Source organism: Hippopotamus amphibius, chromosome 15, assembly GCF_030028045.1.
Source record: "Hippopotamus amphibius kiboko isolate mHipAmp2 chromosome 15, mHipAmp2.hap2, whole genome shotgun sequence".
Lineage (NCBI taxonomy): Eukaryota > Metazoa > Chordata > Mammalia > Artiodactyla > Hippopotamidae > Hippopotamus > Hippopotamus amphibius.
In genome coordinates, this window is record NC_080200.1 from 13979031 (window position 1) to 13997073 (window position 18043).

Consider the following 18043-nt stretch of genomic DNA (forward strand, 5'->3'; position numbering starts at 1 on the left):
CGATATTGTTAAAATTTTACTATCTTATGTCTTTGTATAATTATTGATAGTTTTAGATTCTCATTCGATTAGGTTTCACACAGTTGTTTTGACACCACTAATTTTACCGTAATTTCATTCTTACTGACATTCATTATGCTATAAGTTCTTAGTCTATTAAAACTTCTCTTACTATATATTCACACATACATATTCATGTACTTTTATATTTTACAAATGCAGGAATAGAACCCTGTGCACATCATAGATGCTAAATATGCTTCAGTGTAATCTTTTTTTTTCCTACCTGTTTCCACTTTTCCTTCTTACTCAGCAATACTTCATGGACTTGCCTCCAATCCACTAGAGTAACGTTCATTCATTATTTCCATATCTGCATAAAATCTCACGGTGTATCTATGCTACTCACACTTTGAAAGCTTTATATATTTTTTCTTAATACATTGCTATTACAACAATTACACAAAAATATTTTGAGACTGTTATGTTAAAATTTTAGTTCCACACAGAGGTGTTATTGTTCTCCCATGGGACTGTGAGCAATGTCCAGAGACATCACGTTGAAAAGTATCAGTAGAGGCCAGGGCTGCACTAAATCTCCTACAATGACCAGCAATCACACCACCACAAAGAACATTCTGGACCAGAATGTCAATAGTGCCAAGACCGAGACACCCTGAGTAAATAATATCTGTATTTTTAATATTTATGGCTGTTTTCAGATTGTTTTCCAACCTTATTCCATTTCACATTTCCATCATAAAAATTAGAGATTACTCTATGATACCTGTTTAAAAGTTCCAAACTAATCCATGCGACAGCATTTTTAGTGTTTTCTCAGGCTAATGGGTGTGCAATTGATTTATGGTTGATTTCCTAAACTATTACTGAGTTTGATCAAAGATTACATATTTCACTATATTTTTCACTTGCCTATTATTACTATATTCTCATGCATTTTATGCTGTTTTCTGCATTTATAAACATTTCAAATTAGTTTTAAACTCACTATTGCCCAGTTGAGATTTGGTTGCATATTTTAGGCCAAAAGATCTTTAAAATTTTTGTAAATATGTCTATATCTCCTTACCTCTGACATTCTCACCTTACATAAGACTGTTTTCTGCATGTTTAGATTTTGTATGTAGATTTCTAGATGTTTATCTAAAATGTATTGGTTACTCTCATGCTGAGTTTGTTATTTCTCTTGACTTTTTGGAGGATGTCTGTAGATGTTACCACTTTGTATATTATTTCAGTGAGTGTTTGCTTCTCCATTCAGTTAACCAAATTGGTTTTGAAACCACTCAAACTTGCTTTCATTCTCCCTTCATTCTTTCTATTTTATAAATTTTCATTCTCAAATTTGTTTCAAATAAGTGCACATATTGTCACATACTTACAGGAAAATACAAAGGTGAACACAGCAGGTGAAGTCCCTGCATTTTTGGATCATGCCCTGAAGAAATGAAGGCTGTACAATGAAATATGTGTTATGACACAGTGTTCTCAGTCATAATCATATAAAGAAAATTGCTCATGTGAAAAACAAAATAGAATTGTCATGTTGTGGCAGGATTTGCAGAGCATGTCCTAGGGAGAACTTTGCATGTTGGATAAGGTCCAGAACCAAGAATAAAGTGTGCCCACTGATTTTTGAAAAAGAGATCAAAACCCAAAACCCAAGATGATAATGAAAAGATGCCACATGAGAAAAGCGGGAAAGGAGCTTGGCTCATACCCATCAGACCATATAAAAAACATTTGGCCAAATAAATATGCAATAGGCACGGGAAAAATAAAACTTACAATTCTTGATTCTAAAAATACGCAACTTTTGTGCATTTCCTTTTCTAAATTGTGGATTTATTCCCTTTGCTCATTTTTCTAGTGGGATGTTGAATCCATAAGATGACATGATATCATAATGCTATCGCTCTTTTTCCTTTTGGATTGTTTTCTGCTTTATATGTTATTCTGGGCATCAAGGGGATATGCAGAGAGCAAGGAACAACACGTGGACGAGGGACGCCGCATGTTGTGCAGTTGTAGGAACAGCAGGAAAGCAGCTTTATGCGTCAGCATCCTCTGACACAAGCCTTCATCACTGTCCCTCTTGCACTCCCCCAAACACTGGCTTACGTTTGAGCCTTGGCTACCTGAAAAAAAGATCTTCAGGAATTTTCACACTGGTTCTTTTCCCTAAAGGACATACACATCACCCTGACAACTTCTTGTCAGCTGCTGTGGCTTCCTTCGGGTCTCTTTTTATTTTTTTCATTTTTAACTTTTTTAAAGATTTATTTTATTATTTGTTTATTTTATTTTTGGGTGCATTGGGTCCTCGTTGCTGAGCATGGGCTTTCTCTAGTTGTGGCAAGCTGAGGCTACTCTTAGTTGCGGTGCATGGGTTTCTCATTGCGGTGGCTTCTCTTGTTGCAGAGCATGAGTTCGAGGCACGGGGTTCAGTAGTTGCAGCGCATGGGCTCAGCAGTTGTAGCACATGGGCTTAGTTGCTCCTCAGCATGTAGGATCAAACCTGTGTCCCCTGTATTGGCAGGCAGATTCTTAACCACTGCGCCACCAGGGAAGCCCGAGGTCTCTTTTTAAATGTCACCTTATTTGCAATATTCCTAAATCCACAATAAAATAGTAACACCCATCTCTCTTTTATACCCGCTCTATTTCCCTTCATACCACTGACACCACCTGGCATGGTACATATTTCCTTGTATTCTGTCTCTATGATTGGATTGTAGGGACTTCTTTTATACTTTTATTAAAATTTTAATATTGGATTTACAATTTAGCCATAGATTTTGCCATATGGTCTATCAATCACTCTGAAGAAGGTCATTCTTTTTTTGTTTGAAGCTCTTTACTGGAATTTAATTGCTTTGCACTGTTGTGCCAGTTTTTCCTGTACAGCAAAGTGAATCAGCTGTATTTATACATATATCTCCATATCCCCTCCCATCCTGCCCCTCTTAGTCCTCACCCATCTTTGAGGTGATCTCCCTGTTTTATGCAGCAGCTTCCCACTAGCTATCTGTTTTACATTTGGTAGTGTGTATATGTCAGTGCTACTCTCTCACTTTGTCCCAGCTTCCCCTTCACCCCCCACTCCATGTCCTCAAGTCTGTTCTCGGATTGTAGGGACTTTTATACAGCAAAGTCTGAGACAAGAATTCACAGACAGAGAAGTCACAGAAACCCCTTTAAGGGAATGAGATACATACTATATATATATATATATACACAGCTTAACTTCACACTTACGCATAAAAGCTATATTATATATAATATAGCTTAACTTCAAAATATTAATTGTAGCATTCCACCATTCCATTACCTGTTAGTAATGCCCATATTTATGAAAATTAGTCATAATATTTTTTCCTTTCTAGTCGTCACGTCTACCTTACAGAACCAGTAATGATACAAGAGTTTCAGAATTTCTTCTTCTGGGATTCTCAGAGAAACCAGAACTGCAGCTACTCATATTTGGCCTTTTCCTCTCCATGTACCTGATCACTGTGTTTGGAAACCTGCTCATCATCCTGGCTGTCAGCTCGGACTCCCACCTCCACACCCCCATGTACTTCTTCCTCTCCATCCTGGCCTTTGTAGACATCTGTTTCACCTCCACCACCATCCCAAAGATGCTGCAGAACATCTGGACACAGAGCAAAGTCATAACCTATGAAGGCTGCATCATCCAGATGTATTTTTTCTTATTATTTGGAGGATTGGACGTCTTCCTCCTGACCGTCATGGCCTATGACCGGTTTGTGGCCATCTGCCACCCCCTGCACTACATAGTCACCATGAACCCCATGCTCTGTGGTCTCCTGCTTCTGTCATCTTACACCATGAGTTTCCTGTATTCCCTGTTACAAAGCATAATGGTGGTGCAGCTGTCCTTCTGCACAAACTGGGAAATCCCACACTTTTTCTGTGAAACCAGTCAGCTTGTCCAACTTGCCTGTTCTGACACCTTCGTCTGTGACATGGTGATGTATTTTGCAGCAGTGCTGCTGGGTGGTGGTTCCCTGGCTGGTATCCTTTACTCTTACTCTAAGATAGTTCTCTCCATACGTGGAATCTCATCAGCTCAGGGGAAATATAAAGCATTTTACACCTGTACATCTCACCTCTCCGTTGTCTCCTTATTTTATTGTTCAGCCCTAGGAGTGTACATTAGCTCTGCTGATACCCACAGCTCACACTCAAGTGCAGTCACCTCCGTGATGTACACTGTAGTCACACCCATGCTGAACCCCTTCATCTACAGTCTCAGGAATAAAGACATAAAAGAAGCTCTGAAAATATTATTTGGAAAGGAAACTATAAAAGGGATTGTCCTGGGGCTGAAGAACTGCCACTGATTGCAGGGCTCAGAACCCCAGAGCCATAAATTGTGATTTTTTTTAAATCATATTGTGAATGTAGAACTTGCTGTTTCTATTTATTTTTGGAATTGTTATTTCTTTGACTTCCATTTATCTATACAATTTAACTAACTTTATTAAGCTTTCTTCTCTCTCTGATATCAAAAGCTTTTTCCTTTTTTGTATTCTTTTTTTTAATAAATTTATTTATTTATTTAATTTATTTATTTATTGGCTGTGTTTGGTCTTCATTGCTGCACACGGGCTTTCTCTAGTTGCTGCGAGCGGGAGGTACTCTTCATTGTAGTGCGAGGGCTCTTTGTAGTAGCTTCTCTTGTTGTGGAGCATGGGCTCTAGGCAGGTGGGCTTCAATAGTTGTGGCACATGGGCTCAATAGCTGTGGCACACGGGCTTAGTTGCTCTGGGGCATATGGAATCTTCCCAGAGCAGGGCTCAAACCCATGTCCCCTGCATTGGCAGGCGGATTCTTAACCACTGTGCCACCTAGGAAGTCCTTTTGTATTCTTATTATTCCAAATTTATTCCACATCTTGGATATTAAATATTTGGACTTTCCCGTTTATCTCATGGGGCTATACACATTTCTCAGTAATTTTTTTCTCAAATGACAAATATATTCCCATGTAATATTTCCTTAGGTTTACTAAGAGCATAGTCATAGGTTGCACTAACCCTATAGGAAAAAAAAACATATTTGGGAACCAAGGCCATTTATATCAGTTTATAGGAGAGGAAAATCTGAGACCACCTTTTTCCTTTATATGTGCACCAGTGTTTGTGTATCAATAACATAGCTGCTCTTCATAATAATGTAAGCTTAATACATACTGTGTTTTCTAGCTGGAATTTTGTTGTCTTTCTCCCCACTAGGATCCTGTCCTCTTACTCACCTCTGTGTGCACAGTGCCAGCACTAGCTCCTTACTGAAAATGCCTATCAAATACATGTCTCCTTGTGATGTCTGAACGGAACCAGATATTTGAATAAACTATTGAATTAACATGGTCTTCAATATGATGAAGCACGTTTTAACTTATACTTTGTATAACTCTGCATAATATTTCTTTTTCAAAATGTACATTTACTCTTTGAAGTATGAAATATGTCCCTTGTGGGGGGGGGGGGGTTTATTCCTTGGTGTGAAGGTTTGGATGGCATGTTTTAAGATGTTGCATTGAATTCCTGACTGTTTCTTCTTGAAGTCTTCCAGAGATGCCTCCAAATACAATTCTTTCCATTGCTATAAATAAAATATCTCATCCTTTTCTAGATTTCATTATAAACACTAAAGGGGCAGTGAGTGAACAAAATCATATATTAGATACCTCCTACACAAGGACATTTCTTCAATCTTCATTAGCATAAATGACTCCTAAGACACCTTGAAGCTTCCTGATCGTCTGATTCAGGGTCAGTAGTGTTTCTGCAGCAACATGATGTCCTTCCAAGCTCTCCTAGGTACCTGGAAAGGATATCAATGTAGTCATCTTTAAATTCTGTTACCTGACAAAAACATCAATAATGATACAATGAGAAATGCTATCTTCAAATATCAGAATAAATGCCAAAAAGAAGGAGAAGCAGATTGTTTTAAATGCCCTCAATTCTGTTTGGTTATTGTATCAATTACTGTTATCAGTTATTGGAGCATAACAAGCCAACCTAAAATAAAATGACATCATAACGTCTTTATTATTGAATGAGACAGTATGGTGGGGAGTTGTCCTGAGCCCTGCCGGGCCCCTGATGAGTCTGTTTTCAGCTCTGAGTCTCTACCCTGTGTTTCTAAGATTCCACGAATCTGTGTGTTTCTCCTTCGCTCTTTTCTCTTGAATACATTTATGGTCAGTTCACTCCATATCTCTACCTAGACTATCCATTTATGGAAAAAAATCAGTTTATCAAATGTGAATTGTCTTAATTTAATGCCACTGTTCCTATATCCCTATACAACACTTTGTTTTCTTCCCAGTTAGAAGACATCTACCACACCTGTGCTCTCGATGTTACCTGATTCGTGCATTATTAGATTTTTTTCATTTTAACAAATGTATTAGAGTATAATGACATACATTAAATGACACACGTTTAAAATACACAGGTGGAGGAGAGGCACTTTCCTTGGAAGGTATCAGCAAGATGCTTTATAGGGATTTCTAACTCTCCTTCCCTCCCAGAAACATCACTTTGAACAATTATCTGTACAGAACAATCGCTTCACAGGTGTAAGGGTTCCAGACCAGGGATTACAGCACCTGGGTGGAGCACATTAGTAAGAGAAGATGGCGATAAAAACAGCTTTTGGGAGATCAACTTGATGCTTGGTGTTGACCTAAAGGGGTGGGACGGGGAGGGTGGGAGGGAGGCTCAAGAGGGAGGGGATATGGGTATATATGTATAAATACAGCTGATTCACTTTGTTGTACAGTGGAAACTAGCACAACAGTGTAAAGCAATTATACTCCAATAAAGATCTGAAAAATAAATAAATTAAATAAATACATACATACATACATAAATAAATAGACATGGAAACTGGGGGAAAAAACAAGAAGAAAACCAGCTTTCTGTTACCCCCATCACCATTCTTCCACAACTGGGCAGCTCAGTATGGAGACAGACACCCTCCCCATGATGGGAGGAAACTGAAGCGAGTGCCTGACTTCACCATGGACCCCTACACCAGGCCATACCAGCACCAGACCCGCTACTGCAGCACCAGATCCTGGCCCGCCCCAGCACCAGGCTACACCCTGCAGCCTCAGGCTCCAGGCAGACTTCCCCAGAGGGAGGCTCCAGTGCAACAATGTTCCCACCCACCCAAACCTGAGGGCAGCCCCGATTGGCCCAAACTGTAGGCTGGTCTGGAGAACCTAGGGTACCATATGACTGCTGAGACCTCAGGCTCCAAGTTCATCTAAGCGCCAAGCCAATCTAAGTGGCCCCAGCCTCCAGCATGACTCCTGTTAACCAAAGCTTTTGGTTTACCCCAGCACGAGGCCAGACTTAAAGCCCAAATGCCAGGCCCAACCTAGGGTTTCCTGGCCTCAACAGCCCCCACAAACCCAGGGTCTAGTCTGCTCCCAGGGCCCCAAGCCCCAGACCTTACCACTCACCTGCCCAGGCACAGGACCCGCCCTCCTTAGAACTCCAGCAGCAAGGCAACCAAAAGACATCACCATATGACCCATCTGGAATCATGACAGGCTGACTGGTGAAGGACTTTCCCTGCCAGAGCCAGTCCACAAAGACTGGAAGAGACACCTACATCTTTAAATGCACAGACACCAATGCAAAGCCAAAAGGATTACAAATAAGAAAACAAAGAGCCCCTAAAGGAAGCTAAGAAAGCTCCAATGACGGACCCTAAAGAAACAGAGATCTGTAAATTTTCTGGCAAAATATGCATAATAATCATCTTAAAGTAATGCAATAAACTACAAGAACAGAGAAAATGATACAAAATTAGGGAAACAACAATTGTTTCTCTTATGTGCAGATGTAACTGGGCTGATATTTTCAAGATGACCCTTATAATACAGAGGCCAGAACTCAACCAAAAATTTTCAATAAGGGAGGGATCTGTTTCAGTTCCTGGGATGTCTTCCCGCAACTGGATTAATAAAATGTAAAGGTACCTAGTGTGGAGGAGGAACACCTGTGACTTGAAGTTGCATCAGCAGCAGGGAAGCCACCTTGTTGCTGGACATTCTCTGGCACCCTCTCTCATCACTCTCCCTCTCTCTCTTTCCCTTACCCCACAGTGCCTTCTTTTTTTATACTTGACCATCTGAAGCAGGCACCTTCCTCAGAGCCTTTTCAGTGACCATTCCCTCTACAGGCACACACTTCCCCAGATACACTCGTGCCCCATGCTGTCTCTTTGTCGAGGGCTTCATTCAAATGTCACCTTGACTGCAGTCTTGCCAGAACACCCATTCAAAAAAAAATGTCTGTTCTCCACTCTTTCCTCCATATCTGATGTGTTTTCTCCCTAGCACTTGTCACCATCTGACCTAGTATAGGATTATTTTTATTTGCTTTTATTCTTCCTCCATCACTGAATTTTACAGGCATTTGTTTTTTAGTACCTGATACCCATTGCATAGACAGTGCCTGGAAAATATTTGACACTCAATATATACTCCTCAATTGCATGAAAGATATTTTAAATAAACCAGTAGTATATATTATGCTTAAAGAACAGGTTGGGAGTATTAAAGGAATTCCTAATGAAAAATGGAAAAAAGATGTCCTAAAGGGGACCAGGCCCATAAACAAAATGTTGAAATGAATTTGTCTACTCTAAAATGAAATTGCAGCATTTATTTGCACAAGCTTGTGTGAACATGAGTCTTTTAAAAAATGTTCTTGGCAGTCATTTGCACCACCTGGAACCAGAGAAAGGTACCTGAATTTCAGAATGACTTCTGGGATTTCCAGAGGCACCAGTACTGCAGCCCCAATGTTGGGACATTTCCTCTCCAAGCACCTGATCCCTATATGCGTAAAACTTCTCATCATCGTGACCATCAGATCAGACTCCCACCGTCATAATCCTATGTACTTCTTCTTCTCTTACTGGCTTTTATGGATACCTGTTTCACCTTGACCACTGTTCAGAGCTGGTGAGTAATCAAAGAACAAAGTCACCATCTATACAGGCTGCAACATCCAGGTGTGTTTTTTCATAATCTTTTCAGGGCTGGGTGATGTTCTCCTGATCTTGACAGCTGGTGACTGGTTTATGACCATTTACTGATTTGTGAACATTGGGGTGTGTATATCTTTTCGTACTGTGTTTTTCTCTAGAAATATACCCAGGACTGGGATTGCAGGATCATATGGTGGCTCTGTTTCCAGAAACCTCCATTCTGTTCTCCATAGGGGCTGCACCAATTTACCTTCCCATCAACAGTGTAGGAAGGTTCCTTTTTCTCCGTACCCTCTCCAGCATCTATTATTTGTAAAATTTTGAGGAAGGCCAATCTAACAGGCCAATTAGATTTGTATAGGGCTGAAACAAATTGCCACACTAGTGGCTTAAAAAAAAATAAAGTATGCTCCTAGAGTTCAAGAAATCAGAAGACTGAAACGGACCTCTTTCGGCTAAAATCAAGATGTTTTCAAGGCTGAATATTTCTGAAGAATCCAGAGAGAATCCATTGACTTTCATATTTCAGTTTCTAGGACTTAGATGCAGTCTTTGACCCATATCCTTCCTCCATCTTCAAAGAAGAAACATAACATTTTCAAATTTCTTCCAGTCTGTGACTCTTCTTCCTCTCCCTTACCTACTTTCCACATTTAAAGGACCATTGAAATTCCATTAGTCCAACCTAGGAAATCCTGATTAATATTTTTAAGATCAACCTATTAGGAGGTTTATTCCACCTGCTACATTAATCACTGCTCATCTTCTTTCCCCCTTCTTTGTAAACTAATGTATTCAAAGGCTCTAGTTATTAGCATGTCTTTTTCAGAACTATATCATTTGATGTCATTCAAGGGCCTTATAGAAAAGAATGGAGCACTGAATTTATCATAGCCTTTGGAATGAGTAAATGTATTTTTATTCAAAATTTTATGCAAACACATTTTTTTTCATCTTACATACACATAACTCTAACACAGGACCACAGCCTAGCTACTCAATGAACAGTCCACAGCATCAAGGACCTTGATAGAAACACAGAGTCTCTGGACCCACCAGGACGTGCTAAATCAGAATCTACATTTGTGCTAGAATCCTGGGTGTTCTTGTGCTCAACAAAGTTGGATAAATGCTGGTGTACAGTAGATTATCTCATCTTCTCACTGTTGATATTTGGAGCAGGAGACGTATTTGTGTTTTGAGCTTTCTTGTGCATTGTAGATGTTCGGCAACATCCCTTCAGATATTACGAAATATCCCTAAGGACAAAATCATCTCCATATTTTTTTTTACTTAAAATATTTTATTTCGTTTACACTCGCATTTCTCAATTAATTTCCTCCTTCTATACCTACCTCCAACATATATTTCCACTTATCATTTCTCTATGGCTTTGATTTCAGCGATAGTATATTCCTTACATTATTCTAGGGTGACCTTTACACAGGGTGGGCCTGAACATGGGAATCACCTGCCATAAACCTTACACAGACTCTTTTCTAATTTTAGAATTAATTTTATAATGGGAATCACCTTGCACAGACTCCTTGCTAATTTTAGAAATAATTTTATAACTACTAATCCTGAGATTGAGAACTGGAAGCCTCCTGATAGAATTCCAACCAGGACTCCATCTCCTACTCAGTTTACAATTATGAGCAGAATGTTAATGCCCTCTGAGCCCCATTCCTAAAATGAAGAATGGAGTTCATAATAGTACCACCTCATGGAATAAATGTCTGTAAAAATTAAACCGGTCTCAGCCATAAAGAATGACATTTTGCCATGTGCAACAACATGGCTAGACCTGGGGGGTGTTCTGCTTAGTGAAATAAGTTAGACAGAGAAAGGAAAATACCGTACGTTATCACTTCTAAGTGGAATGTATAAAATAAAACAAATGACTGAATAGAACAGAACAGAAACAGTCTCACAGATATAGAGAACAAACTAGTAGTTACCAGAGGGGTTAGGGGAGGGAAATTAGGGGTAGGTGGTTAAGAGAAACATACTACTATGTATAAAATAAATAAAATGTAAGGATATATTGTAAGCAGAGGGAGTACAGCCAATGTTTTATAATTTTAAATGAATTATAATCCATAAACATATTGAATCACTATGTTGCACACCTGAAACTAATACAATACTGTAAGTCAACTATACTTTAGTAAAAAATTAAATTCGACAATCCCTATAGCTAGGTAATAGTGCATAAAATCTTAATGTTTCTCTCATAATTAACAAACATTTTATAATGAGAGACTAAATTACAGCTCTTACCTTGTAATATAACTGGGAAATTTCTAATAGTTTTGGCAAAAGTGTCAGGGGGCCAAGGAGTGCACTGCCCAAAGTCTTATATTAAATTCTTTTTCAGTTTGTTTTACTAAAAGAATAATCATGAACTGTATACTCCTATGGAAAAAGTTAGTCTTGGAAATCATTACTATTTTTATGTTTATATCAGAAGAAAATCTCAGACCAGTTTTCCCTTTTGGGTCCATCATCTTTCTATGTCACTTTATTGACTTCTCTTCCTGTTAATCTTGATTTCAGTATACATGTGTTCTATGTGGATTCATTGGTTTTCTTCTCCTCCTGAGGATCCTGTTCTCTTATTCAGCTGTCTACAGCGCAAACCTTAGTCCTTGTGAAACGGTGATCATCGAATACACAATCCCAAAAGGACTCTTCATTGAAAAAAACATTTTAAAGAATACGAGGGCCAGAGATGACCTTAAATTTAATGGAGCAAAATTTTAAAGCATACAATGTAACAATATTTCCTTTTCCTGTTGTACATCTAGGCACTGGAATATGAAGCGTTGCTATCTACATGTAAGGGAGTTTATAGATATGGGTGAATAATTGATTGGCATTTAAAAACATTCTGTATTGAATTATTTTCCTGTTTCTGATAAAAATCATCCAATGCTGCATATCATGTAACTCATTGCATTGCTTTCAATGAAATAATCTCCCTTCCTCAAGATTTGGTCATGATATCTAAAGGAGGGGTGAACGATCATTATCAGAAACTTCCAATTATATTTCACCTTTATGCCCAGGAATTTTTTCATCTCTATGGATGAAGAATGAGTGATGACAGACTTTAAATTTTTATGCAGTCACAGGACTCAACATCATCATTTTCCTGTAGAAATATGCGTATCTTTTCAACCTCTCCTGGTTACCTTGAATGGAATCCCAATGTAGTCACCTTTTAATAGTTTTCTGTAATAAACTTCATAACAGAGTTACTGTGAGTGCTGTCTTCAAATTCAAGAACAAATGCAGATCACAATCAGTACCAAGATATTATGACTGTCCTCACCTCTGTTAGCTTTGATTATTGTGTTACTGAGCTATTCCTGCATGCAAGCCATCCTACAAGCAAGTGATTTAGCACAATGCCTTTATTATCAAAGAGAAATGAATGGCAAGTTAGTTCTGAAATTTTCTGGTGTCCTCAGGGTCTACAGTCAGATGTGAATCTCTACATTGCTTTTCTTAGACTCATCATCACGCTTTGTGTGGCTATGATGATCTTTTCTCTTTTTCACTTTTTTTTAAAAAAATCTGGCTTACTTTTGTAAGTCCCCCTTCTTTTTTTTTAAATTGAGGAATATTTGACATAACATTGCACTAGCTTCAAGATGTAAAACATAATGATTTGATATTTTATATGTTGAAAACTTTTCACCACAATAAGTCCCAGTTAACATCCATATCCACACATAGTTTCAAAAACTATTTTTTCTTGTGATAAGGACTTTTTAGATCTACTCTTTTAGCAGCACTGAAATATGCAATAAGGGGATCTTCCGAATTCATATATGATAAATTGACTCCATTTCTGTATCTAGATTAACCTTCTAATTTACAGAATAAAATGAGTTATCAAGTGTGAATTACTTTAATTTACCTTTAATGTTCCTGTATCTATATATGAAACTTTGCTTTATACCCAGGTAAAGAGATATCTTCCACCTCTGCTAAGTGTGACTCTGCTACCTGTGCTCTAGATCCTACCTGAGCCACGCAGCATTAGATTTTTTAAGCTTCTATTTAACTTACTGGAATATAATTACATACTCTAAACTGCACGTGCTTAGTGCAGTATTTAATGTGTTATAGAAACTATACCATAGTTAAGACTATATGGAGCATGTTTCCATTTGTGTACAATTTTGAAAAGTGTGTAATAAGCTTTTAAAGGTTTTTTATGTAATTTTTAAAAATCTAGTCTCCCTGAGCCTCAATTTCCCTGTTTCTGAAAGGTAATGTGGGATAGTAAACATAAGTTCAGATGGATATTGTGAGGGATAAGTGAAAGGTGTAGAAATATGTTGTTGAGTCCAAAGAAGTGTTCAGAGGTAAAGGTTGTGTGTATGTGTGTGTATATGTACATTTGTATACATTTTTATTTCAAATAAGTACACTCACTTCCATATATGTCCACAAACACAAACTCATTTATAATTACATCTTTTCTGTTGAAAGGAAACATGAAAGGTAGTTGGAGAGAACAAAAATGAAAAGAATGAACATTTGAATTAACATAAACTTAAAACCATGTGTAATCAGACAAGAAGGTTTTAAGTAATTGAATGATGTAAATTTAATTTTAAATGATCTCTCTTCCTATAGCAATGCCTCAAAAGCATCTAATCTTGAAGCACAGTTACATTTGTGTGATGAGAGATTCTCTGTACCAGCTAGCCAAGCTAAATATTTCCAAATTATCTTTAGATTTCTACTTCTACTTCAGGTGAGATGGAACACAAAATGCCCTTACCCAAGGCAAACTAAATTTCCTGAACAAAATTTTATTGGATTAATGTTTGTATTATATATTCCTGTTGCTGCTGTAAAAAGTTACCACACAAGTGGCTTCCATCAAACAAAGTTATGCTCTTACAGCTTTAAAGTCAGAAGCTTAAAGTGGGTCTCATTAGACTAAAACCACGATGTTGCAGGGCTGCTTTCCTGAAGGCTCCAGGGAAAAGTCCTTTTCTTTTCCTATTCCAGTTTCTAGTGGCACCTGCATTCCTCAGCTCATGGCTCTTTGCCCATGTTCAAATCTCCCTCTGAGTAACAGGCATTTGCCCCTTCTCTTCCACATTTAGAGGACAATTGTGTGTAATTTAGTTATCCCTGGATAATACTTGCTAATCTTCTTATGTTCAGCTGTGTAACAACCTTATTCCTTATTCCACTGTAACCACCCTTTGCTGTATATAATCACAGGTTAAAATGTTCTGGGCATTCTTAGTTGGACATCATTTGGAGGCCTTTAATTTGTTTCTGAACAACTTTTTAGAAGTATATCATTTGATGTCACTAAAGGTGTGTATATAAAAGATATCACAGAATATATTACAGTCTATATGTGAGTGAAATAAACGTTTCTTTCAAAATCATGCAGGGATGATTTTCAGTGAAAAAGATCTTAATATACTTATATCTAACACAGAACCACAGACTTTTTCTCAAAGAGTAGTTCTCAGACCAGGCCCTGCAGTATCAACATCACCCAGGAGCTTGTTAGAAATTCAGAGTCTCTGTGGGCAGCAGGACCTGCTGAATCAGGATATGCATTTTAGCCAGGATCCTGGGTGACTGGTATGTACATTGAAGTAGGAGAAGCACTGGTTTAGAACAGGTTTTCTTCACTTTCTCACTGCTGACACTTGGGGTTAGATAATTATTTGTGTTGGATGCTGTCCTGTGCACTGTACGTATTTAGCAACAACCCTTCACACATTGCCAAATATCCCCAAGGGTCAAAATCATTTCTGGTTGAAAAACACTGGGTTTGAGAACTGGGGTCATCCTGACAGAATTCCAATTGAATTCCCATCCCTTACTGGGATTATAAATTTGGTCACATCTCTAAACTCCTCTAAGTACCATTTCTGTGATGGAGACTGTAGCTCAAAATAGTACTTGGGCGAGAATGGACTCTAAAATTAAACTCAGACAATCTATATATGGTACTAATCTTAGGATATAGTGCATCAAAATATCTAAGTATTAAAAAAAATCTAAGTATATCACATAATTTATGTTTTATAATGAAGGACTAAATGACAGTTTTATTCAGTGATATGAGTACAAATTTCCTAATAGTTTATGCAGATGTGTCCTGAGACAAGGAGCCTATTGCCTGAGGTTTAATATGAAGGGAACAGTTTTACCTTTTTGTGAAGAGGAGAATAGAAATTTTCTGGAGATATCAGTGTCCTTTCTCACGCTAAAAAATAGAACAGAAACCTCAATTAAATAGCATCAGAAGACCACAAGGGGGAGCTCTCAGGTCCTGTGATGAAAGCAGAGCCCAGCAGGAAGAAGAAAGTTTCCTCTATTTTCCTGGCAAGAACTCCACCCATGAAAAGGCAGGGACTTAGTGTACTATACCCCTCTTAACTTACCTTTCCCCCCTATAAAAGTTTCATCCTTTCCTTGTTGTGCAGAGACTTGCATGTGGCTTGTCATGGTTGCAAACTTCAAAGCGCTATTCTTTGCTGATCCCAAATAAACTCATCTTTGCTGGAGAAATAACTCAAAATCTACTTGTTTTAGGTCAACACCACCAGAAGTCAATGTTTTGAAGATAATAGAGGTAAGCTAAACTGGCCCCTCAGTCTGAGACTTTAGATATAACTTGAAACCAGGGCTGTGAAAAGGTGCTGGAAGGTTAGAATTCTTCAAGGCATGAGAGTTCATAGTTAAGAAAGTTTTTTAAAATTCCCTTGATTTCTGACCTGGGTTCTAGGGAACAACCAGTAGGAATGATTTCCGTTCTGTACAGACTAGTGTTTGGAAAAGAAATCATGTGATTAGAGCTTAGAGTAACAATAGAAAAAATGTATCTAGTAAACAGATACAAGGGGTTGTAAAATTATTTGTTTCTTTTGAGTCCTAAGTCTGGTTGGGGGACTGATGCTGCACTCCTTCCTGCTGTCTTATCTCGGGACAAAGCTTTGATCTCCATCATCAACCATCCAGGAGGAAATCTGACTTCCATACGGGACCTTGCTCTCAGAAATCGCATCCAGGTAAATCCAAGAGTCCAGCTGGTAAAACAGGAAAGATTAGAGAGAATGGAAGCCAAGAACATTTACCTGAATTCACCTGAGAACTGATCCAGCCTTGGCAAGAGCTGAGAGATCACTGTCTTTCTTTGCTTGATTGATTAATTAATCAATGTATTTATTTATGATGCCCAAAAGAGAGATGAATACAGAACTCAACAATGCAGGGGTGAGGCAGGATCAAGATAGAGGAGTAGGAAGACCCTGAGCTCATCACCCCCATGAACACATCAAAAATACAACTGCCTATAAAGTCTCAATGAAGACAACCAGAAGACTAGCAGAATGGCTCTTCTACAACCATGAATGTAAAGAAAGAACCACACAGGGCTTCCCGGGTGGCGCAGAGGTTAAAAATCCACTTCCAATGCAGGGGACACAGGTTCAAGCCCTGATTCCACATGCTGCGGAGCAACGAAGCCCGTGCACCACAACTACTGAGCCTGCGAGCCACAAGTACTGAGCCCTTGTGCACCAACTACTGAAGCCCACACACCTAGAGCCCGTGCTCCACAACAAGAGAAGCCACCGCAATGAAAAGCGCACGCACTGCCATGAAAAGTAGCCCCCCTTCGCTGCAACTAGAGAAAGCCCGAGCACAGCAACGAAGACACAATGCAGTCAAAAATCAAATAAATAATTAAATAAATTTATATAAAAAAGGAAAGAACCACACAGAATCTGCTAGAAGGGCAGGAGAAGCAATCTAGCCAGGACCTTCCTACCCAGTGGGTGACCCAGAAGAAAAGGGGACTATCACAGCCTCAGGGATCCTCCCTGTGGAGTAAGAGGTTTAAGCCACACATGAGCCACCCCAACCCTGAGGTATTGCTGCAGTGAATATTGGGGTGCATGGATCCTTTCGGACCATGTTTTTCTCCAGATATATGCCCAGGAGTGGGATTGCTGGATCATATGGTAGCTCTATTTTTAGTTTTTAAGGAACCTCCATACTGTTCTCCACAATTTACACTCCCACCAGCAGTGTAGGAGGGTTCCTCTCCCTCCACACGCTCTCTGTCATTAATTGTTTGTGGATTTTTTGATGATGATCATTCTGATTGGGGTGAAGTGATGCCCAGTTTTTATTTGCATTTCTCTAATAACTAGCAGCATTTTCCATCTTTTCATGTGTCTCTTGGCCATCTGTATGTCTTCGTTGGAGAAATGTCTATTTAAGTCTTCTGTCCATTTTTTGATTGGGTTGTTTGCTTTGGTGATATTAAGCAGCATGTGCTGTTTGTAAATTTTGGAGACTAATAGACAAGAAGCAACCTAAATGTCCATTGACAGAGGAATGGATAAAGAAGATGTGGTGTACAAACACACACACACACACACACACACAGACACACTGGACAATTACTCAACCATTAAAAAGAATGAAATAATGCCACTTATAGCAAGATGGGTGCAACTGGACATTATCATACTGAGTGAAGTAAGTCAGACAGAGAAAGAGAAATACCGTATGATATCACATATGCAGAATCTAAAATATGATACAAAATAAACATTTATAAAACAGAAGCAGGCTCAAAGACTTAGAGAACAAACTTACGGTTACCAGGGGGAAGATGGGTGGGGGGAATAGTTAGGGAGTTTAGGATTGACACGTACACACTGCTATATTTTAAATGGATAACCAACAAGGGCCTACTGTACAGCACAGAGAACTCTTCTCAATGTTATGTAACAACCTAAATGGGAAAATAACTTGAAAAAGAACAGATACATGTATATGTATAAGGGAATCACTTTACTGTACACCTGAAACTAACACAACATTATTAATCAAGTGTACTCCAATATGAAATAAAAAGTTTTTAAAAAAAGAAAAACAAGTAATGTTGCCCACCATCCAATCCTACAAGGAT

General features: G+C 38.6%; 1 protein-coding gene across 1 annotated transcript; it reads left to right on the forward strand.

Annotated features, from left to right (window-relative positions):
- Nucleotides 1-3521: 3521 nt before the first annotated feature.
- Nucleotides 3522-4388, forward strand: LOC130836168 (olfactory receptor 7A10-like). Its single transcript, XM_057708233.1, has one exon. The coding sequence runs from the start codon at nt 3522-3524 to the stop codon at nt 4386-4388; it is 867 nt and encodes a 288-aa protein (XP_057564216.1).
- Nucleotides 4389-18043: the final 13655 nt, after the last annotated feature.

Coding starts and splice junctions, on each gene's coding strand:
- LOC130836168 (XM_057708233.1), top strand. CDS start 3,522: ATGTACCTGATCACTGTGTTTGGAAACCTGCTCATCATCCTGGCTGTC.